The 24,123-nt window shown below is 41.9% G+C and overlaps 1 protein-coding gene across 1 annotated transcript in view; it reads right to left on the bottom strand.

Annotated features, from left to right (window-relative positions):
* Positions 1-24,123, bottom strand: part of LOC145416600 (protein SERAC1) — a 53,496-nt gene that overhangs the window by 5,752 nt on the left and 23,621 nt on the right. Inside the window, exons 10-12 of the mRNA XM_080285531.1 lie at positions 20,456-20,606; positions 19,650-19,785; positions 16,897-17,014 (exon numbers count right to left, since the gene is read on the bottom strand). Coding sequence (XP_080141657.1) covers positions 16,897-17,014; positions 19,650-19,785; positions 20,456-20,606 — 405 coding nt within the window. The remainder of the gene's footprint in view (positions 1-16,896; positions 17,015-19,649; positions 19,786-20,455; positions 20,607-24,123) is intronic.

Raw genomic sequence — 24,123 nt, 5'->3', positions numbered from 1 at the left:
CCTCTCTTTCTCATATATCTCACCACTCCATCCCTCCATATCATCCTTGGTCTTCCCCTCCTCCTCTCATCCTTCACGTCACTCACATACACTTTTCTAGTCAGTCTCTCATTCTCCATCCTCTGTTTAAATGGAGCTTGTCAATCAGGGATTAAAAGAATCACTATACCTACTCCTGGCGGTAGGGGGGTTTTCAAGAATACTCTCCCAGTATGTTTGTTGTACGAGGTGACTAAAAGGGTTGGCGGAGGGCTAGTGCCCCCCCCTGGAAAACAGCTAACTAAAAAGACAAACAAGAAGCCTCGGACAAGGACTGACCAAAAGATGACGACCAAGGACCGGACAAAGGACATGGTTCGGATCGCGATGTGGAATGTAAGGGGTGCGACTGATGAGGTGAAAGGGAGAGATTGTCCAGGTGCTTGAGGGTGCGAAAGTGGATGTATGTGGAGTAACTGAAACTAAATGGAGAGGAGAAAGTGTGAAAGATTGGGAGTATGGATGGGGTATATGTGCAGGAGTAGGTGAGAATGAGAGGGCAAAAGAAGGAGTGTGTATTGTTGTGAGTAAAAGATGGAAGAAGAACATAAGAGAGTATGGATCAGTTGGCTCCAGAATTGTGTAAGATTGAAAGTTGGAATACAAATGTGGGCAACTGTGTGCAAGTATGCGGCAACGCAAGATCATGCAAGCAGAGTGAGAGAAGAGTTCTGGACAAATGTGGAAGCGTGCATGGAAAAGTTTGGAAGGAATGAGAGAGTGTTTTTGACTGGTGATATGAATGGTAAAGTAGGGAATGTGAAGGTGGATGGAATAGTTGGTGAGTGGGGTGTGCCTGCTGAGACAGATAAGAATGGCAGTGCGTTAGTGGACATTTGTGCCGGGAAGGGACTGGTGATAGCCAATACTCTCTTCAGGCACAAAATGATCCACAGGTATACATGGCGAGTGATGAGAAGGGTGGGTGGTGAACTGAATGAAAGGAAGGCAATGACTGATTATGTGTGTGTGGATGAAAGGATGCGAAGATGTGTACTGGATGCAAGAGCTTATAGAGGTTGAGGGAGTGGACTTTCTGACCATTACTTGGTGGTGGCCAGAATCAGGATCCAAGTAAGATGGAGAAAAAGAAGGGAAGGACGGGAGGAAGGAGTAGTTGCAAGGAGAGTGGAAAGGTTACAAGAGGATGAGAAAAAGGCAGAATATAAGAAAGAAGTGGTGGAACGATTGGGTAAATATGAATTGGAGCAGATGGGGAACGTGGAAGGTGTGTGCAAGATATTTACAGAAGAAATATGTGCTGCATGTGATGTGGTGTTTGGGGTGAAGAGAAGACAGAAAGGGATGTAAGGAACAGCATGGTGGAATGAAGAGGTGAGACAGGCTGTGGTACAAAAGAAGAAAGCATACAATGAATGGATGAAAAGCATACAAGGAATAGATGAGAAATAGAGGCATGGAAGAAGTTGAGAGACAGAAGAGAGAGTTATATGTAGAAAGGAAGAGAGAGGTGAAAAGATAAATAAGAGAAAGTGGATGAGGAATTTGGAAGGAATTTGAGTATAAAGTGCAGGAACTGTAAGAAAATATTCTGGAAAGAGGTGAAGAGGGTAAGACAGGGTGGCAGTGAAGTTAGTAGGGGAATGAAAGATAAAAATGGTAGGTTACTAGTGGAGAAGGGAGAAAAAGTGAGCAGATGGAGAGAACACTTTAAGGCATTGTTGAACATAAAGAATGGACGTAATGCGAGTACAAGTGGCTGGGGAATGGCTGGGAGAAGGAGGGGGGTGAGAAGACAAGAAGAAATCAGTAGGATAGAAGTTGTGGAAGCAATGAAGAAAGTCAAATTGGGGAAAGCCCCAGGAATTGATGGAGTGTGTGGTGAACTGCTGATGCATAGGGGAGAGATAGTAGTATAATGGATGTGGAAGATGTGCAGATTGGCCTGGGAGGAAGGTAGAGTCCCAGATGATTAGAAGTCAGGTATAATTATTCCCTTGTACAAAGGAATAGGGGAAAAAGAAGTGTGTGGTAATCACAGGGGTATTTGTCTTCTTAGTGTAATAGGGAAAGTGTATGGTAGGATACTTACTGACAGTGTCAGGGAAATAACAGAGGAATTAGTTGGAGAAGAACAGGGAGGCTTTAGGAAGGGAAGAGGTTGTGTAGATCAGATATTCATGCTCAGAGCTTTAGTGGAAAAGCTTCTAGAGAAGGGAAAGGAGTTGTACTGCCTTCATGAATTTGGAGAAAGCATATGACAGGGTGTATAGACAAGGATTGTGGAAAGTATTAAGAATATGTGGAGTATATGGAAAGTTGTTGAATGCTGTGAAGAGAATATATGATGGTGCTAAGGCTGCAGTGCATGTGGATGGTGAACTAAGTGAATTTTTCTCTTTGAAGGTTGGGTTGAAACAGGGATGTGTCATGTCTCCATGGTTGTTCAATCTGTACATGGATGGGGTAATAAAAGAGATAAAAGGTAAGGCAGTGGATACTGGAGTGGCCCTAGTGAGAGAGGGTTGTGTTTGGAAAATCCCTGTACTGTTGTTTGCAGATGATACTGTGTTGTTAAGTGAAGATGAAGGGGAGCTGCAAGGCTTGGTGGATGAGTTTGGGAGAGTGTGTAAGAAACGGAATCTAAAGATGAATGTTGGGAAGAGTAAGGTGATGGTCTTTGAAAGAGGTGAAGTCAGTGAATGTACAGTGAGGTTGGATGGTGAGGAAATGGAAAATGTGAGTACGTTTAAGTACTTGGGGAGTGTGATGTGTAAGGATGGAAGTTTGGAGGGTGAAGTGCTTGAATGGGTACAACAAGGAAGAAAGGTTGCTGGTTCCTTGAAAGCAGTGATAAGAAACAGGGAAGTGAGCATGGAAGTGAAAAAGTTACTACATGACTGTATTGTGATACCAACTTTAATGTATGGAAGTGAAGTTTGGACGTTGTTGGGACGACACAAGTCAAGAGTGAAAGCAGTGGAAATGAGTTATTTATGAGGAGCCTGTGGAGTCACATGGAGAGACAGGCTGACAAATGAGGATATAAAGGGGCATTGTGGTGTGGATGTGGATGTGATAGGAAGCGTTAGGAGGAACACACTGAGGTGGTTTGGCCACGTGGAGAGGATGGAGGGTGAGAGACTGATGAGGAGAGTGTATGTGAGTGAGGTGGAGGGGGGGAGTGGGAGGGGGAGGCCGAGGATGAGATGGAGGGATGGAGTGGAGAAGTGGAGAGTTATATGAGAGAGAGGGGTGTGAGTTGGGAGCAGGGCAGTGAAATGGTGGGGGACAGGGTGACATGGAGGCAATTTGTTTGTGGCCACCTCGTATGGGATTCAGGCGTCTGGCAATAGATAGACAGACAGACTATACATGTGATGATACAAATCTGAACTATTTTATTCCTGCTACAGCCAAACACTTTTATTAATCTTCAGATCAGCCTCTAATAATTTAAGGGTTAAAAATAACTCCCTCCTTGTCAAGGTGTTCAATTTATCAGCCACCGTTTTCTAATGATTAGCAGTGCAGGTCTCTGGACATTTCCTTTAGGTCTCTCCATGACTTCCTAACAGAGGAAAAAAACAATCTGTTGATCATATATTTTTTTTAATGCTTTCAGTATGGCGGTCTTTTTAAATTCAAATATTGCTGCTATCAGACAATTTTATGAAGCTTAAGGGAAACTTTTTGAACTGGAGCTAGATTTTTTTTTTTTACGTGTCCGACTCTGGGCAAAGGCTTCAGTGCCTATCCCCAAGGCCCAGTAGTTCTCCTTGGGGTCCAGTAGTCCTTCTACATTTCCAAATGTCACCACTTTGGCACTAACACCCACCATCAATATTGAATACATGCTTGGGCTGTCTTATACAGGACTGGTGTACTGGTATTAGTGAGGGTACTTTATGACATGTCGGCGGGTCATCTGCTAGATCAGAAAAGTCTGCTTTTTATGAAATTCAAATCCTTAAACTGTTCCCTGTCCCAGCCAGGATTCAAACCTGGGTCCATTAGGACTGCAGGTCGCCACTCTACTGATACAGTTAGTTTACATTATTAAAACCTTGGCCATAAGTGCATATATAAGCCTCTTTTCATTTGCTGGTGGCAAGAAATAATGAAACAGGGTGCCACATGGCTCCAGCCTCACCTGTATTCCACCAGCAAATAGCTTGGGCATTTTTTTTTTTTTTTTTAATAAATGGTTGCATACATTTAGTGTCACCTTAATTTATTTCTTCTCTACTAAGGGACTCTCTCAGGCTGAATAATGTAGTCTGGTAGCAGCAAGACTAAGCTACAAACATATGTCGCCGAACTGAAGATGTATGAAGATGTAAGGTATGATTACAAGCTTAAGTGGGAAAATGAAGATTCTGGGCAATGGTTAGAGTACAGTACCTGTATTCCATCACAAGTATGAAAGTCAAAAGAAATTATGCACAGACAGTCCTCAATTATATGCCAGAGATGTGTTCCAAAATATCAAAATTATTTTTCATACAACTGGTACATTAAAATGAGGGACTTTGGTCATCATCATCATCATCATCATCAACTGAGCTTTATTTACAGCAATGAAACTTTAATGGACAATCATTTTGTACTTTACTGCAGGCTTAATTGCAAGAAAGGATACGTTTATGTGAAGCTACAGAATGTGGTGAATGTTTTTGGCGTATCAATTAGAGCCAGGATTCCGGGGGCTTGAATGATGAGTGAATGGAAGCATGGCCCATTAAACTGGGCAAACTTAGGCTGTCTGGACATTGCGATTCCCCACCCTGTCCTAGGGTGGGAAAGGAGGTCCAGACGATGATGATGATGATGATGATATAATGAGGACTTACTGTATTGTATAACTTGGAGAAACTGGCACATCAGCCTTAAAGATAGCAATGAAACTTTAAGACACTTTTCCTGCAATTTACTGTAGGGTTAATAGCAAAAACTGAATGTCAGAAAATGACATAATGAGGACTTACTGTACAGCAAACACATTTTGGGATGCTCTGAGGGCTACAGCAATAAGATCACAACACAAAAGGAGAAATCACCAAACAACAAATTAGTCATCTATTTCACAAGGTTGCAAGCATGTTATAAGAGGTCGACTGACAGTGACTTGAAACAGAGACAAGTAAGTTGTAACACATAATAGACTCATTCTAATGAACCTGTGAGAAGCAGAGAGGAAGGGACTGCAAGATGCTTGAATAATACAAACAGATTAAATCATTTCAACAGTTTGGGACATGGGTACTATTTAAGTCAAGTCCATTACAGATTCATGTAAAATAATGAATAGAATAATATATGAGAATGAGGGATTCATGGTCTGCCAGAGTAAAAAAATAATAATAATAATACACAAAAGAGCATCTCTAACAGTACAACAATCACAATACAGTAAATACAAGAGAATACAGTACAAACAGTTCTAGTGTGCTACAGTTAGGATATAAATTTTCATCATCATATAATATTCACTAATGCAATTATGACCATATGTCTGTCATTTGTTGTATCATTTAGAAAAGCCCCAACATGCTTGCATGCACCGGTCTTGGCCATCTAATGGCCGCTCTCCATGCTGCTAAATCTCGGGCAGCGTCCCTATTCAGTCCCTTATCCCTAAGGTCACACATTATGACCTTGTCCCAGGTCTTTTTTGGTCTGCCTCTCGCAATTCTGCCCCCGATGTTCACACTTCTCGCTTTCTGTATGTATCAAAGTTCATTGCATCTTTTTATCATGAGGATATACAAATGCATACAACTTGGACTTTTTCTACAAGTAAGCTGTACTGTATATCATACATTAACTACTGTACCTTAATCCGATGACATATTTTATTTTCTATTCTTGCTATCTCCATATGACATTATTCACCAAAGGATATACTTTCTGAAGTTCAATTACTTCAGTCCGATGACATATTTTACATTCTATTCTTGCTATCTCCATATTTATCACAGGATATACTCTTCTAAGTGCAGAGTTGGATACAGCCTTCAATGACCCCTTTACTATGAGAGATCTCCCCTAATCTGAAGACGCTTGTCTGGTTAGCAAGAATAGAAAATGTCATCATAGAGGTTGAATTATCATGAACATTTGATCTCACCTTAACATAACAGTGGGGGGATGTGTTGAGGTCTGGCCCAGCATGAAATGACAACTAACACTTTACCTCACACTCTCACTGTGCACACCAAACATTACATACTATGTCTTGATATTACACTGCCATTAGCTGTTCAAATGGAAGAATTATACCAACACATGGAAAAGCTGTCCATTCTGCCACCTCACTACTGGTAGACACAGTACCGTATACCATACACTCAAAAGTTCTGCCTCCATTCATGCCTGAGTGTCTAAGATGGGTCAAAACTTTTGTACTATCTGAACACACAACAGCTCCATATGTGTGTACAATTTTTCCATTAAGTACTGTACTGTGCTCATCTCATAATTCAATTCAGCCTCCCTCATATGTTTTGATTTTACAGTGCCATGAAGGATTCAAATGGAAGAATTATACTCACATGCAGAAATTGTGTTTATTGTAAGATACAATAGTTTATGCTTGCGTTGTTCCTGAATTCGATTCTTCTCAAGTCTCTACTCTCTGGCTTTGGCTTTCCTGTCATTCTCTGACTAATTATATCTGTGCTGTTTACTTATCCCCTAATTCTACTGACTATGAAAATTTTTTCAATTATCTTATTTCTGCAATGGAACACATCCTGCCCATTTCTCTTTTCTCTGAAACCTCCATTCTACGAGATTTCAATGTTCACCACCACCTTTGGCTCTCCTCTCCTTTCACTGATCCACCTGGTGAACAAGCCTACACCTTCCCTATCCTTAATGACATAGTGTAGCTTGTACAGCACCCTACCCATATCCCTGACTGCCTTGGAGAGAGCTCCAACATACTTGACCACTTCCTTACAACTAATCCTTCTGCTTACACTGTTAATCTTTCCTCTCCATTGGGCTCCTCCAATCACAACCTTATTACCTTAACCTTTCCTATTGCTCCGGTACGGCCTGTGGACTCTCCAAAGAAATATTGATTGTGGCACTTTGGAGCTGCTGAATGGGAGGCCCTCAGGCAGTACTTTTTTTATTTTCCCTGGAATGATTATTGCTTTCATGGCCAGGAGTCATCTAAGTGTGCCTTGCGCATTACGGAGGTTATTCTCTAGGGCATGGAAGCATAAATTCCTTTCTCATATCCTTTGACTAATGCAAGAAAGCCTTGGTTTAATCACGCTTGTTCTAGTGCTGTCCACAACAAGGAGAGGGTCTATAAAAGGTACCGGAGCCAACCCACCCCTGAATCACATCCTTTTTATGTTTCTGCCCGGAATCATACTAAGTCTGTTCTTCGCTCTGCTAAAAACAATTTCATCTGTACTGAATGCTCTCAACTCTCCAACTCGAATTCTTTCTGCTCCTTCTGGCACCTTGCCAAAACCTTTCTGACAACTTTACCTCATCATCCTTCCTTCCTCTTTTCTACTCTGATGGCTCTGTAGCTATTTCTTCTACTGATAAAGCAGATCTCTTCGCGCAGACTTTCTCCTCCAATCCCACCTTAGACGATTCCGGTGCTGCTGCTCCATCACTTCCCCCCTCTGACTTCCTTGTGGCTGACATTAAAATTTGAGGCACTGAGTGGAATAACCTCTTGTCCACCACACTGGCCATTTTGGAGTTAAGTGCACCAACGTATTCCCCAAACCCTCCTCTACTAGTACAATAACGAATCCTGTGAAAAAATGCCCCCAACAAGGGTGAAAATCCCATTTTATAGAGGGTACTGACTGACCGTGCTGGACACAAAGGTGTTTATACCCTGCTAGGTGGACATGAAGTCATTTTTGCCTGAATAATCCAGTCAGAAAATCGTTGTGGCTTAGCATTGTCTTCCCCAGGTCCTGAACCTTGGAAACCAACATCAGCCTCAGTTATTCCACTGGTGTTAAGGTCGATTTTTCTTATATATTCACGTTCAGACACACATCTATTGTTAGCCTCATGTGGGTGAAGTCCCAGAATGCTAGTACTGTAATAACCACTCGTGCACCACAGGCCACCACAGACAGATTTTCTTAGCTACATTTTATGTTTTTGTGCTGGTTTTGTGTTATATTAATGGATATTGTGAAAGTACATGCATACATCGCAAGGTTGGCTTACAATAACACACATTTTTGGGAAAATGCAGGTCACTGTTATCAGGAAAGAGGAGAAAGATGCTGTTAATATATTGTTCTTTCAAAATGCCATTGATTTACATACTCTAACATGCAAGCAGATGTTTTCAGCTACATTTGAAAAAAAAAATCACCAGAATATCTTTATTGGTTGAAAAGATATGGCATTTTGAAAGTACAAAAACACTCTCATATCCGGACGCCCAATATCCGAACATCCCCACTATCCAGACATAAGAATGTTTCATACTGTACTTTTTTCCATACTATACTTACCTCATTTCACTCTTTAATGTCCTTTATTGGTGTGAATAGGGTGTTAGGAGCTATGCATGTGCAGTAAGAAAGTGTTTTTCTGAGTTAGGCTAGGTTAGGGTCCATAAGTACCAGTCCAGGAGCCAGTCACCAGAATGTTTATTATTGTATGAACCTACTTCTAAATCCTCATTTTATGTTTCTTTTGCATTTATTTCAGTCATTTATGTGCCTTAGTGGTGTGATTTGGGTCTTAAATAGGTGCTATGCATGTCCAGAGGGAGTTGTATAGGTGTTTCTCTGAGTTAGGGTCCATAAGTACAAGTCCATAAGCTGGGGCCCAATATCCGGACAGAACCAATATCCGGACAGAACCAATATCCGGACCTACCTATGGCTCTATTACGTCGGATATTGGAGTGATTACTGTAAGCAAATTTTAACAGCGCTTTTCTCCATTTTCTATATTTGGCGCACGAGAGGTTATTCCACTCAGCGCCTCATTTCTTCAGCTGATGTATTTTCTGCTATCACTGGCCTCAACACTAACAAGGCATATGGGCCTGATGGAGTCCCTCCTGTTGTCCTCAAGAACTGTGCTTCTGTGCTTACACCCTGCCTAGGTAAACTCTTTCGCCTTTGTCTATCAACTTGTACCTTTCCTTCTTGCTGGAAGTTTGCTCTCATTCAGCCAGTCTCAAAGAAGGGTGACCATTCCCAACCCTCTAACTATCGCCCAATTGCTTTAACATCCTGTGTCTCAAAAGTTTTTGAGTCTATTCTTAATAGAAAAATTTTAAAGAAGCTTTCCTATCATAACCTTCTTTCTGATCGTCAGTATGGTTTCCGTCAGGGACGCTCCACTGGCAATCTTCTCACCTACCTTTCAGACTCCCGGTCATCCTCCTTTCAGGACTTTGGCAAAAGCTTTGCCACTGCACTTGACATCTCAAATGCTTTTGATCGAGTCTGACAAAAATCTTTAATTTCCAAACTGCCCTCTTTTAGTTTCTATCCTTCTATCTGTACCTTCATCTATAGCTTCATTTCTGATCGTTCTATAGCTGCTGTTGTAGACAGCCATCGTTTTTCTCCTAGATCTATCAATAGTGGTGTTTCTCAGGGTTCTGTCCTATCACCAACTCTTTTCCTATTATTCATCAATGACCTTCTAAGCTGTACATCTGACACTATCCACTTATATGCTGATGATTCCACCCTTCACCTTTCCATTTGGTTCTCACAACATCCATCTCAGCAGTTACTTCAACAATCAAGGGATGAGGCTATGGCACACCTGATGTCTGACTTGGCTCATATCTCTGACTGGGGTAAAAATAATCTTGTTGTTTTTAATGCATCAGAGACTCAGTTCTTACATCTATCAACCCAACAAAATCTTCCACAGGAGTACCCACTAAGGTTTAATAATATCCAGCTTAATCCTGCATCATCCTTAAACATACCTGGGGTTTCATTCACTCGTGACTTAACTTGGAAAGATCATTTTACATCTCTTGTAAAATCAGCTTCCAAGAGATTATGTGTGCTAAGCCGACTCCGTACCTTCTTTACCAATGTACTGTACAGTTGTTGACTTTACAGATGGGTTTTATTTGCCCGTGTAGAGTACAACTCTCATGTGTGAGGAGGTTCCCCACACACAGCTCTTCTCAACAGGGTGGAGTCAAAGGCTTTTCATCTCATCAACTTTCCTCCTCTTACTGGCTCCCTTCAACCTCCATCTCTTCGCCGCACTGTTGCATCTTTATCTCTTTTCTGTCACTACTTCAATGGTCACTTCTCCTCTTAACTGGCTGCTTGCATCCCCCCACCTCTACATTGGGCATGTAGCACCCGTCTAGCAACAAACTCTCATCCCTTTTCTGTCCAACTCTCTAATGCATGAGTTAACCATTACTCCCAGTCCTTCATTTACGCAACAGGTAAACTTTGGAACCGTCTCCCTCTGTTTGTACTTCCTATTATCTCCAGCCTTTCAAACACAGTGTGTCCAGGCATCTCGAAATGAACGGATCTTGAATATGGTTTTCTTTCTAATTGTTTTTGTTTTTTGCTTGAAAGGAACAGTGTGTGGGCTGCTGGTCTTTGGTTCCTTCCTCCTTGCATTAAAAAAATAAAAAATAAAAAAATAAAAATAAATAAAAAGTGAGAAAGAGTCCAGCCATACACATTACTGTAACCTACAAGTAACTGCTGCCGGGTAAACAGAAAGTCCTTGCTTTGTGTCAAAGATGTGTTCTAAGGTATCATAACTCCTATATGATAACAGTACATAGGTAATGTAAGCAGAGAGTAATTGACAAAATTATCATTTTCATGCCGTGGCCACAAACAAATCACCTCCATGTCGCCCTGTCTCCTGCCATTTCATGCCCTCCCCCCAGCACACACCCCTCTCTCTCATATACCTCTCCACTCCATCCCTTCATTTCATCCTCAGCCTCCCCCTCCCTCTTCCCCCCTCCACCTCACTCTCATACACTCTCTGCATTAATCTCCTATTCTCCGTCCTCTCCACATGACCAAACCACCTCAATGTATTTCTCCTAATGCTTTCTATCACATCCACAGCCACACCTCAACGCTCTTTCACTTCCTCATTTGTCAGTCTCTCTCCATGTAACTCCACATGTTCCTCTCAAATAACTCATTTCCACTGCCCTCACTCTTGACTTGTGTCTTTACAACAAGGTCCAAGTGTCACTTCCATGTACTGTATTAGAGTTGGTATCACAATACTATCATGCAGTGAATTTTTTACTTCCATATTTCTTATCACTGCTTTCACAGAACCAGCAACATTTCTTCCTTGTTGTACCCTTTCAAACACTTCATCCTCCAAACTTCCATCCTTATTCGTCACATTACCCAAGTACCTAAATGCACTCACATTTTCCATTTCATCATCCATCCTCACTGTACGTTCAGTGACTTCATTTCTCTTGAAGACCATAACTTTACTCTTTCCCACATTTACCTGTAGATTCCGTTTCTTACACACTCTCCCAAACTCATTCACCAAGCCTTGCAGTTCCTCTTCACCTTCATTTAACGATACAGTATCATCTGCAACCAATACTATAGGAAGTTTCAAATGCTGCCCTCTCTCATTAGGCCCACTTATATCTTTTTTATAATCCCATCCATATAAAGATTATACAACCACGGAGACATGACACATCCCTCTTCCAATCCAACGTTCAAACAGAATTCACTCAGTTCCCTATCCACAAGCACTGCAGCCTTAGCACCCTCATACATACTCTTCATGCCCTTCAACAATTCTCATTTAGCTACTCCATATATTCTTAATATTTTCCATATTCCTTGTCTATCCACTCTGCCAAGTGCTCTCTCCAAATCCATGATGGCCATATACAACTTCTTTCCTTTCTCTAGAAACTTTTCCACTAAAGACCTAAGGATGAATATCCGATCTACACAACCTCTTCCCTTCCTAACACCTTCCTGCTCTTTTCCAACTAATTCCTCTGTTATTGCCCTAACTCTGTCAATACGTATTCTACCATATACTTTGCCTATTACACTAAGAAGACAAAAGCACCTATAATTACCACACACTTTTTACCCTTTTCCTTTGTACAGGGGAATAATTATACTTGACTTCCAATCCTCCTGAACTCTAACCTCCTCCCAGGTCAATCTGCACATCTTCCATATCCATTCTACTACTACCTCTCCCCAATTGTTCAGCATTTCACCAAACATTCCATCAATGCCTGGGGCTTTCCCCATTTTGACTTTCTTCATTGCTTCCACTACTTCCATCCTACAGATTTCTTGCTCCCTTCTCACCACCCTCCTCCTCCCAGCCATTCCCCAGCCATCTGTACTCACACTGCTTCCATTCTCTGTGTTTAACAGTTCATTAAGTGTTCTCTCCATCTGCTCACTTTTTCTCCTTTCTCCACAATCTATCTACCATTTTTATCTTTCACTCCCCTGCTAACTTTTTGATCACCCTGTCTAACTCTCTTTACCTCCTTCAAGAACATTTTCTTACATTCCCTCCACTTTACACTCAAATTCCTCTTCCACTGTATTCTTCCTCTCTTTTACTAATCTTTTCACCTCTCTCTTCCTCTCAACATACAACTCTCTTCCATCTCTCAGCTTCCTCCATGCCTTTGCTTTCCATCCACTCACTATTTGCTTTCTTCATTTGTGCCACGGTTGCCTCATCTTTTCATTCCAACATGCTGTTCCTTGCATCTCCTTTCGTCTTCTCTTCAACCCACACCACCTCACATGCTATATAAATTGCTTCTGTGAAAATCTTGCACACACCTTCCACCTCCCCAGTGTGTTCCAAATCATATTTACCCAATTGCTCCTCCTCCATGCAGTAAGGAATGCCTTCTATAGCAAGATGAGGAGAGTGGTGGCTGAAAAGGAAGACACTGACAGAAGTGCTATTGAACAGTACAGGCCCCTCAAGAGCAATCCCTTGAGAGTTACTGATTCAGTATATGGATAGACAAGAGGCCCACCAAGACATAAAGTAATTTGGTGGTGGGATGAGGCTGCAGAAGCTGCAGTTATAGAGAAAAGAAGGCTTTTCTGGGAATGGAAAAAGGGTGGCAACAAAGAGGAATACTTGGCTGCCAAGCGTTGGGCTAGAGGTTTACAGGTCGAAGTCTGAGTCACAGCGACTTTTACCTGATACCCTAAATCATGTGGAAAGAAAGAATATGATATTTAAGGTGGCAAAGTAGATGAAGAGGGAGAAAGGGGATATCATAAGTGAGCAGTGTGTAAAGAATGATGAAGGAAGGGTAGTGGTAAACAGTGGGGATATTAAAAACACAAGAAGTGAGCATACCAGCCAGTTGCTGAATGAGGAGTTTGACTGGGACAGGGAAAGTTTGGAGCCAGCTGATCCGGTATTTGGCCCTTGGCCTTTGATTGACACTGCTACTGTGAGCAGGGCAATAGGCAGGATGCACGTGGGGAAGGCAGCATGTGTGTCTGGGCTGACTGCTGAAATGTTGAAAGTTTCAGGAGATATTGGAGTAAGGTTAGTCACTGACCTGATAAATATGACTATATATGAGTGTGTTGTGCCAGATGATTGGCTGAAGAGTGTAATTATAACTGTGTATAAGGGGAAGGATGATGCCCTGGAAAGGGAAAATTACAGAGGTATAGAGCCTTTAGACAAAATAATGAAGGTAATGGAGAGAGTTCTAGAAGGCATGATTAAAGAAAGAGTGAATATTGATGAGACGCAATTTGCATTTATGCCAGGCAATGGGACCACTGATGCCATATTCACTGTTCGACAGTTTCAGAAAAAATATATAGAAAAGAAAAGGAAACTGTACTTTGTTTTTGTTGATTTGGAGAGGGCCTTTGAAAGAGTCCCGAGAGAGGTGGTGAAGTGAGCAATGAGAAAACCTGGGATCGAGGAGTGGCTGGTTAGGGTGGTTATGGCCATGGATGTGGGTACTCTCACTCTGGCAAGGGTGAATGGATAATTGAGTGATGAGTTTTCCATGAATGTTGGTGTGCACCAGGGGTGAAATTTGAGCCCCTTGTTTTTTATTACGGTACTTGAAGCTCTCTTACATGACTTCAGAAATGGACTTCTGTGAGAGATGTTGTATGCTGATGATTTGGTGCTGACTGCAGAGAATGAAAGGGAGGTGGACGAAAGATTAAGGAAGTGGAGAGATGATATGGGGCACAAGGGCTTAAGAGTAAATGCAGATAAAACAAAAGTGATGGTACCTAGGGCTGGTGGCAGTACTGTCAAAGAGGAGGGGGAGTGGCCATGTGGGATATGCCACAAGGGTGTGGGATGTAATTCCATCTTGTGCTGTGTCTGTGATAAATAGGTGCATAAGAGATGTAGTGGTATGAGAGGTAGACTGCAAGATAATACTGATTTCATGTGTGCAGTGTGTCAGGGAGAGCAGGTGGAGATTGTCAGGCATGAAAGAAGGGACGCTCACCATCCACTCGCTCAATGTAGTGCTGCTTTGGGTGTCTGCCCTTTCCTCTCTTCCATCCTTCCTCTTCTGTCATTCTTTCCTTCATTTTTTCCTCTTCCTTCTGCCTTCGGGTGACTTTTACTCCTCTTCTGTCTTTCTTTCCTTTTTTCCTTCCTGTGCCTTCTGCCTATGGGTGACTAAACTAAGTGACAAGCCAAATGGTTTCCTGTACACCAGGAAACCATTTACTATGCTGGATGGTAACCATATAACCAAATAATGGCACCTGGTGGTTTAGTGGGTACTTAAAGTGCTCCAATCAGATTGAGCCTGTGTAGGTTTATATCCAAGGAATGGTTGGGGTTTGCTGCTCATGTAATGCCACTCAGGGATGAGTGAGGCTGGCCATTCTCATCTTAAATGTCAGGACCAACTTGCCTAGCCCCGGATTCCTACGCTTCTCATGGGGCGACATGGGATTGGATGATGGATGGATGGAAAGAATTCAACTTCCTGGAGAGTCTCTTGAGTGTGTGGAAGAGTTTTGTTATTTGGGAGACATGTTATGTGCTGGAGGAAGGGTTGGAGCTAGCTCTGTGGCTTGAGGAGTGGTTGGAAGAAGTTCAGAGAGCTGTTGCCTCTCCTGACACTGACAGGGCTCTCCCTTTGTGCTAAGGGATCTTTGTATGCAGCATGTGTTAGGAGTGTAATGCTGTATGGTAGTGAGACCTGGGCAGTAAAGGAAGAGGATATTCGCAGGCTCAAACGTACAGAAATGACAATGATTAGGTGGATGTGCAGTGTGTCCCAGAGTGTTAGGCCTGGGGGGGCTAGGTTTACGATGGATGAATTGAGAGTATGATGGGACTGGAGTGTATTAGTGCTGTGATGAGGAGGGGCAAATTGAGGTGGTTTGGGCATGTGGAGGGGCTGGGGGATGTTAACTGGGTGTAGAAAGTGAGAAGTGTTCATGTTAGGGGTAGGGTTGCGAGATGTAGACCAAAAAAGATCCAGGACAAGGTCACTGTGTGTGACCTCAGGGATAAGGGAATAAATAGGGAAGCTGCCCGAGATAAAGTAACATGGAAAGCCGCCATTAGGTGACCAAGGTCAACGCATGCAAGCATGTTACAGCTTTCAAAAAACAAACGAACGAATAAACGAACTTCTCTCATATATTCTGCCTTTCTTCCGTCTTCTTGCAACTTTTCTACCCTCCTTGTATGGACTACTTCCTCTTGTCCTTTCCTCCTTCTATTCCTAAATTGCATTTGAGCCTTGACTTTCACCACTACAAAGTGATGGTCAGAAAGTCCACTCCCCCAACCTCTGTATGTTCTTGCATCCATTACATACCTTCTCATTCTGTCATCCACACATACAAAATCAATCACTACCTTCCATTCATTCAGTTCACCACCCACACTTCTCATCACATGAAGGCAATTTGTTTGTGGCCACCCCTTACGGGACTAAGATGTCTAGCAAAAGACGGATAGATCATTTTCATGGGTGGCAAATGTTACTGGATTTTTCTGTAACTGGCTGTAAAAAAAAAAAAAAAAAAAAAAAAAAAGGGCTGTCTCTACTCTTCTTTAAGTACCGGTACTAAATATAAAACTGAATTTGCTTATTCATGTGGGATGGCTTGTGGCTTGGACTGAATTACATATGTTTATGAGCATCGTAAAGCATGTATGCCTTCTATATTTTCTTTATGGTACTGCTACTGCTCATGAAAACCTTAAAAATTTTCACTTTCTATGGACAAACTCTTATTTATTTCAGACTACTACAAGAAATATTCTGTTTACCCAAAGGAAATTATAGTTCTGTGAGTTAATAACTTCTTGATTAGTACCTGAAATGTTGGAATTTACCTTTTTTTCATAAATTACTCTGGATACAGCCTGAATAAAATACTCAAAGTGCACTGATGGCAGCAAAAGATCAATAATAAAAATACATACCACAGAGATGTACTCTACTGTACATGCTTTCCTTCCAGTATCTTCTATGATCCTCTCTGTCTCTCTCATTCTGCTTTAAGTTTTCTTCAGTGGTTTTATATAACCAATAACATAGTAAAACTTACTTTTGTCATGAAAACATTTACACCCACTCACTCTTCATAAAGCCTGGGTAAGTACAGTATTTAGTATAACATTCAAATACTGTACAAGGCAAAAATATCAGTTTTTTAACAGACTGTGTACCTTATTATGTACAAAAATGAAACAAAAAGCAAGAGTGAATACAGTATGCATATATATGATAATACAATTTTTATGTGTTGTCTCTGTATAAATATAGGTACAGCGATGTCCTCGTAGTAAAAATTATAATCCATAACTCATAACAGAGTCTAAATGTTAATCTACTGTACAAACTCCGAATTAAATGTGCATAGATAAGAGTTCATCACCTACCATCATAAGCTTAACAAGAAGACCACCCATGGAGTGGGCCAGCCACACAATGGGTCTCTGTCCTACTCCTGCTGCTGTCAAAACATCATGTAGCTCTCGACTGCGCTCAGCTATTGTACTGGTAAGTAGGAAGCAAGGACAATAGCACTAGCAAATACTAAATGTAAGTAGACAATGCTAAAATTCTTACTATCACAAAACACAAATGAAGCATCATATGCAGTACAGCACAATAAATCCTCTCACTACTGGGCTGAGTAACTCTGAACAGTCATTTATGGAACACCTACAACTATTAGATGTGATCAACCTGCATCCCATACTACAAAGTGTAGTCAGGAACAGTAAAGGATGGCCACACATACTCTGTCATCACATGCTTCAGAAATTACTGTAAAAAAGTGGGAACTTATCTAGTCCTTAGCATTCACAGTTATAATAAATCCTTAAGAGATGGAAGAGTCACTGTGAGAAAAGGAAAACTCTGAGACTGATTTTAAAAAAGTATTACTATACTGGTCCTTTTCTAATACACCTCTAAATATTCATATGTTGGGGAGGGGAGGGGAAGGGGAAAGGATACTGGAGTTTAGGAGGGCAATGAACAAGATTGTGTACAACATGCTTTTTAGGAAAAGTGAGAGTAGGCTGATTACCTATGAGTTTGAGAGTAATGGTTGCCAGATTGACCATTTCTTGGTCAGAAGGGCTGATAGAAGATTAGTGAAGAATAAGGGGTGAAGTGTTCGTGCAACACCACAAGGCAAGGTTCTTGGTCACATTCTTCTGATCTGGGACCATTTACTAAAGTTTCAGATGCCTGCCTTGAGTATCGGCAAGGTCTCTCTGCAGCATATGTGGATCTAAAGAAGGCAATTGACTCAGTAAATCAGGAGGTACTATGGGAACTGCAGCAACTCTGTGGGATCCCCACAGGGATAATCCAACTATTTGCTGGCCTGCATAAAAACACTAAGAGTGCTGTCAAGTATACAGATGGAATATCCAACTTCTTCACAGTAAGTAATAGAGTACGGCAAGGATGTGTCCTTACTCCCACGCATTTCAACATCTGAGCGAGCTGTGGGTTGAAGTCACTGTAGAGTATCAACTGGCAATTTCTGGGTTACTAACCTTGAGTTTGCTGATGATGCCATTTTCCTAGCAGAGTCTTTGGATATTTTACTGAGTGCCCTCAAGAAATTTCATGAGAATGTGCAGTCATCGGGATTAGAGGTCTCAGATCAAGACCAAGATACAGGCATTTGGTGGCTTGTTGGATGAAGCTGTTCACTTTGTCTTGGTGGCATGGTAAATAACAATGGCACGTCAGATGATGAGATTTCTCGTTGCATCAGTCTGGCCTACAGGTTATGAATTCACTCAACTCAGGTATTTGGCATTGCTGTTATATGCGTAGATGGAAGAAAATTCGCATCTTCAAGACACTGGTGCTCCTTGTCTTACTCTGTGGGTATGAGACACGAATACTAAACAGTGACAAGAAGCAGCGAATTGACTCCTTTGGTACTAAGTGCCTTCACAGGATCATGGGATATCACTGGTACAACTGGGTACATGATGAGTGACTACTCCATGAGACTGAGTCGAGGCCTATTACCCACATACTGTAATACGTCAGCGCCAACTCCATTTACATGGGCACTTGGCCCATTTTCCTGAGGCTGATCCTTCCCAAGATGGAGGAGGCCAAGGGGAGGGTCACAGAAGTGGAACTCATGGCTGGCATGGATTGATCATTCATGACATGAGATACTTAGAGGGGGAAGAGCTGCTGCCTGGAGGGTTGTGCAAAAGGACCTTCATGGGTGGAGCTTGAGACTGGGTGAGGCTTTGCATCCAATGGCATTTGCCCCCTCATAATGATGTTGATAATTACCATCCCCAGACAGTTTTATTTACTGAAGGAATGATTTTAGGTGTGGGCGCTTGGTGGTAGGTGGGGGCGCTCACCATCCACTCACTCAATGTAGTGTTGCTCTCAGATGTCTGCCCTTTCCTCTCCTCTCTCCTTTCCTTCCTCTTCTGTCTTTCTTTACTTCATTCTTTCCTATTCCTTCTACCCGCAGGTGACTTTACACTCCCTCTTTTGTCTTTCTTTCCTTCATTCTTTCCTCTTCTTCTGCCTGTGGGTGACTCTACACTGATAGCCAAGCCAAATGGTTTCCTGTACACCGGGAAACCATGTAATACAATGGGTGGTAATCATATAACCAAATTATGGCACCTAGTGGTTTAGTGGGTAATTGCAGCGCTCCAATCGGACTAAGCCGGTAAAAGTTTATATCCAAGGGATGGTCAGGGTTATTGCCCACGTAATGCCACTTGGGGAGAAGTGAGGCTGGTCACTCTCATCTTAAATGTCAGGACCAACATGCCTAGCCCCGAGCTTCTACACTCCTTATGGGGCAAGAGAGGATTGGACAATGGATGGATGGATGGATGATTTTTCAAACTGCAGGGACTGAATACAGTTTTGATTGCCGGTAATCCCTTCACTACAAGAAAGCCCCCCTAAACATAATTAAAAATTATCTAGTGATAACACTGAACTAAACAATACACTGCTGGACTGTATTTGTTAAAGCTCTACTGCTATCATTAAAGATGATTTACCAATCTCCCCAAATTTACATCTCTGGTTGGCAATTGTGGAGAGAGAGAAAAAAAAGAAGGTATTTTGAAACATCCCTGGCAGACAGTGAAGGTTCACTGTAGACTTCCTCACTTACCTTTCACTCTCTGCAGGACATGGACTATCCCACACAAGCCAGCGGGATTCATAGCTGACTGCCAAGACACGGACACACTTGGGTAGTGCTGGGGCAAGCCAATCCAGTGGCCAGCACCAGGTGTAGTACTGGTCCACTGCCAGTATCAAAAGAGAGGTTTGTTACAATTTTAGCTTGCAACAAAGGGTCATCATTAATCAATATGATATATAGTACAGTAATGGCAAATAAAATTAACCCCTTACATCATGGTGACATCTTTCTAATTCTGTTCTTATTACCTGATTATGATAATGATGATGACTACCATCTGGCAATTTTATTGAAACTGCAAAATAAGAGTCTGTAAATAAAATAAAATCATTTGGAGACAGCAAAAATAAACTAAAATATGGTACTCTGAATGATGTGCAATGTGCATTCTGGAGCCTGCATAAATTATTCTGGGCATTGTTTAGTTCCGTTTTAAGTTCAAAAAATAAATGCTTTACACAGCTTCTTGACAAACCTAACTCTAACATAATTTGGGTATTACATTTACACATTTTACTTGCTAGAACTGTGCCACTCCTGAACCTGAGTACTAAGTCATGGTTCCATGAAACCTGATGAGTCATAGTTATGAGACAGGAATGAGTCTTCTTGGTTGCGACTTAGAACACATCTCCAATCAGATTACATTTAATCATCAACTGGGCTAAAAGGGGTTGAGGATCCTCATCAGGTTAGAAATAATGCATCAAGAGTGAAACACCTACTCTGTTTGACTGCACTTGGACTGTGTAATTTGTCTTGCCTAGCCTCACCTGCCTTGCTGTCACCCTCCAGGACCAATTTTCGAATACTCTGAGGGAGAGGTGGCCTTGAGTTGTTATCCAAGGCTGAATCATGTTGCCGGAAGGTCCATTCAGCTCCACCTCTGATCCCATGCACAAGAATTATGTCTACCTCTGCATCCTGAAATAAAATGGTTTACAGCAAGTCCTTGTTGTGTCCTTTTTTTTAACATTTTCATTTACTATAAACCCTGTGGAATTGTGGTGTTTGGCTATGGATGGATGGATGTGAATATGTACTTCTTGTTTTATTCTTGCTACCTTTGTTTAAATATGTTCAACCTGGGAGACTTTTTCTGCAGCAATCTTCCCCAGCTTGCACATGAACCTGATGCTGACCCTCTGTTCAAACTGAAACAATACAAGTAGCTAAGTTACACTACCTCAATAGCATAAGCATGTGACTCATGTGGTTCTGCCGACTACAAGTTCATATAAAAGTGCAGCTGTTTCTAACACATTTTCTTGCTGCATTGTCATAACTCATACAGTTTAGCTACCAGTCAGTCAATCTGGGAATTTTCTGATACTTCCTCATACTTACACTTTCAGCAGGTATATTCAAAGCCATTCATTCCTCTCCATCAACTGACAACAAACCAACTCCCATTTTCTTCCATGTATGTGGGTTCATACTTGGCCTTATACATTTCATACCTCCCATTCATCCACCTAACCCCCATATAACTAACCTGCACAATGCCATTACATCAACTCTTCCTTTATTAAATACCTTCATTACCTCTTTTACATTCTCCATTCAACAGTATACACAACCAAATGTGTCTGCCTTGTCTTACCGAGTCCTGGGAAAGAATGGAACCCACCCTCAAGGTTGCTGATATAAAATTTGGGGGGTCATAGTCCTCACACCACCCCTTCCCTACTCTAGTCAGTTTGTTTTTATGTGATGGAATTGGGCTGCCCCTACAACCTGAATACTATACTATGCCACAGCTGCATGAAATTCAACAAGAGTTATACTGTCAACCAGCAATGAATCTCCATGTTTATTAGTCAAATGATTCTCCAATCTGACTGCACGTGGCCATCATCTAAGCTGAAAAGGGTTAAAAACTGTGGTACTGTACAGTCACTTCTACAATGTGCTTGTAATGTGTCAGTAGGATTTATTATTTCCCAAACCTATAGATGCCCAATGAACAGAGGTTAGAAAACTGCATCAATACTTGAAAGTGTAAGAATCAGAGCTTAGACTTTGATTCTATTAAGAAGAGGGATTTGCCAGTTAGGTATTGCTAGAGAATTCCCAATGTTTCCCATAATTCTGAACTTCCGTTACGAGTCAGAGTTGCCAGTTAGCCTGCTGTTTGTGATCATAGTTATTTTGTAAGTTGTACATAAATTTTTGCACTCTTTTTCTCAATAATGTTTTATTTATGTGATTGTCTTCTTTCCTTCCATCCTCTTCTGTCATTCTTTCCTCGTCCTTCTGCCTACGGGTGACTTTACACTCCTTCTTCTGTCTTTCTTTCCTTCATACTTTCTTCGTCATTATGCCTGTGGGGGCCTCTACACTAAGTGACAAGCCAAATGGTTTCCTGTATACCAGAAAACCATTTACTATGCTGGGTGGTAACCATATAATCAAATTTTGGTGCCTGGTGGTTTAGTGAGTAATCACGGTGCTCCAATCGGATTGAGCTGGTGAAGGTTTTTATCCAAGGGGTGGTTGGGGTACACTGCTCATGTAATGCTACTCAGGGATGAGTGAGGCTGGTTACTCTCATCTTCAATGTCAGGACCAACTTGCCTTGCCCCAGGCTCTTACGCTTCTCATGGAGCAACGTAGGATTGGATGATGATGGATGGATGGATGGATTATTAAATTATGTAATTCAGTTTAAGTTTGTATGCTTAATAATTTACAGTGTTATGTAATTTAAGAAAACTCTGGCATGTTTTGGATGTCTCTGAGGTGGTAACCAGAACTGTGAAGAAATGCAGATCATTCTAGAATGCAAGCTTATATAAGGGTGGGGAAAAGATTAGAGCAGTTGCAGTCAGTTTTCAGTTCAGTCTGAGTGTAGTGCAGTGTCAGCAAAGTTTGTATATCATCGGTACCTGTGAAAACATTGAAATGTTGTTGGCAAACAGTGAAGTGTAACTGCAGTTAGTAATTTGTAAATCGTTGGCATTTGTGAAACTAGTGAAGTGAAGTTGGCAAGCATTAAGTATACGAATAATTATCGGGAAAATAAAGGCAGTGAACTTTAGAAGCCAATGTTTATTTACAATGCCTCAGCTGGTCTTGCTGCACACCGAATGGCTGACCACAGGAAGAACAACTCACTAGGCAATGTCCTTCCTATACTGAAATACTGCTGTTGAAGCCTGTAGCAGTGTGGGATGGGGACTTAACACTGATGTCAGGAGTGTGGATTTTTAGAAAGTGCTGTAGTGAGTCTAATCTTCGACATGGAGCAAGGGGGTGTGCAGACAAGGTCCCGAGCTGGGCAGGAGAAGGAAATGTCTCTGACGACAATTGTGAAGCTATTACAGGCCCAAGTGTACAACTACACACACAGAACAAAGGACAGAAAGAACTCAAAGAACAATTACAGGAACAGAACAAAGGACAGAAAGAACTCAAACAACCATTACAGGCACAGAATGAAGGACAAAAAGAACTCAATGAACAGTTACAAGCACGAAGTAGACAACTTCCAGCACAAAATGAAGAAATCAAAGAACAATTACAAGCACAGAGGGAACAGCTTCAAGAGGCATTACAGGAGCAACAGAGGGAATTACAACTGAGGATGCAAGGACAGCTAGATGAATTCATGGGGAAAATGAGTGAAGAACAGGAACAATTGAAGGAGGAGGTATATGCTGAGCTATGGCTCCTGAAGTATGAGGTAAGCCATCATGTGACTGAGTGCAAACAGCATGCAGACAACCAGCTGAAGATTAGTGAGGGAATAGTGATAGGGTGCAGACGGCATGCAGATAACCAGATGAAGCATGTAGTCGACCATGTGAAGATAATTAGCGAGAAAATTGAGGCTGTAGAAAAATATTGCACTCCTGAGCCCCAGGCTAGTGTACAGAAAGCATATGAAAACAATGGACAGTGTATGGTGAATCTTGACGGATCCCAAGCATCTAAAAGTAGCATTGCAGGGCTGAATAATCAGGATGCAGAAGTTTTAAGTCTATCTATCTATCTATCTACTGCCAGACGCCTCAATCCCGTTTGGGGTGGCCACAAACAAATCGCCTCCAAGTCGCCCTGTCCCCCGCCATTTCACTGCCCTGCTCCCAACTTACACCCCCCTCTCTCATATACCTCTCCACCCCATCCCTCCATCTCATCCTCGGCCTCCCCCTCCCTCTTCCCCCCTCCACTTCACTCACATACACTCTCCTCGTCAGTCTTTCACCCTCCATCCTCTCCACATGGCCAAACCACCTCAGTGTGTTCCTCATTACGCTTCCTATAACATCTACATCAACACCACAACGCTCCTTTATATCCTCATTCGTCAGCCTGTCTCTCCATGTGACTCCACAGGCTCCTCTTAAATAACTCATTTCCACTGCTCTCACTCTTGACTTGTGTCCTTCCAACAACGTCCAAGCTTCACTTCCGTACGTTAGAGTTGGTATCACAA

Source organism: Coenobita brevimanus, chromosome 107, assembly GCF_032717465.1.
Source record: "Coenobita brevimanus isolate Jiangsu-jjx chromosome 107, ASM3271746v2, whole genome shotgun sequence".
Lineage (NCBI taxonomy): Eukaryota > Metazoa > Arthropoda > Malacostraca > Decapoda > Coenobitidae > Coenobita > Coenobita brevimanus.
Note: the sequence above shows the minus strand (reverse complement) of the source record. Positions and strands in the feature narration are given on the sequence as shown.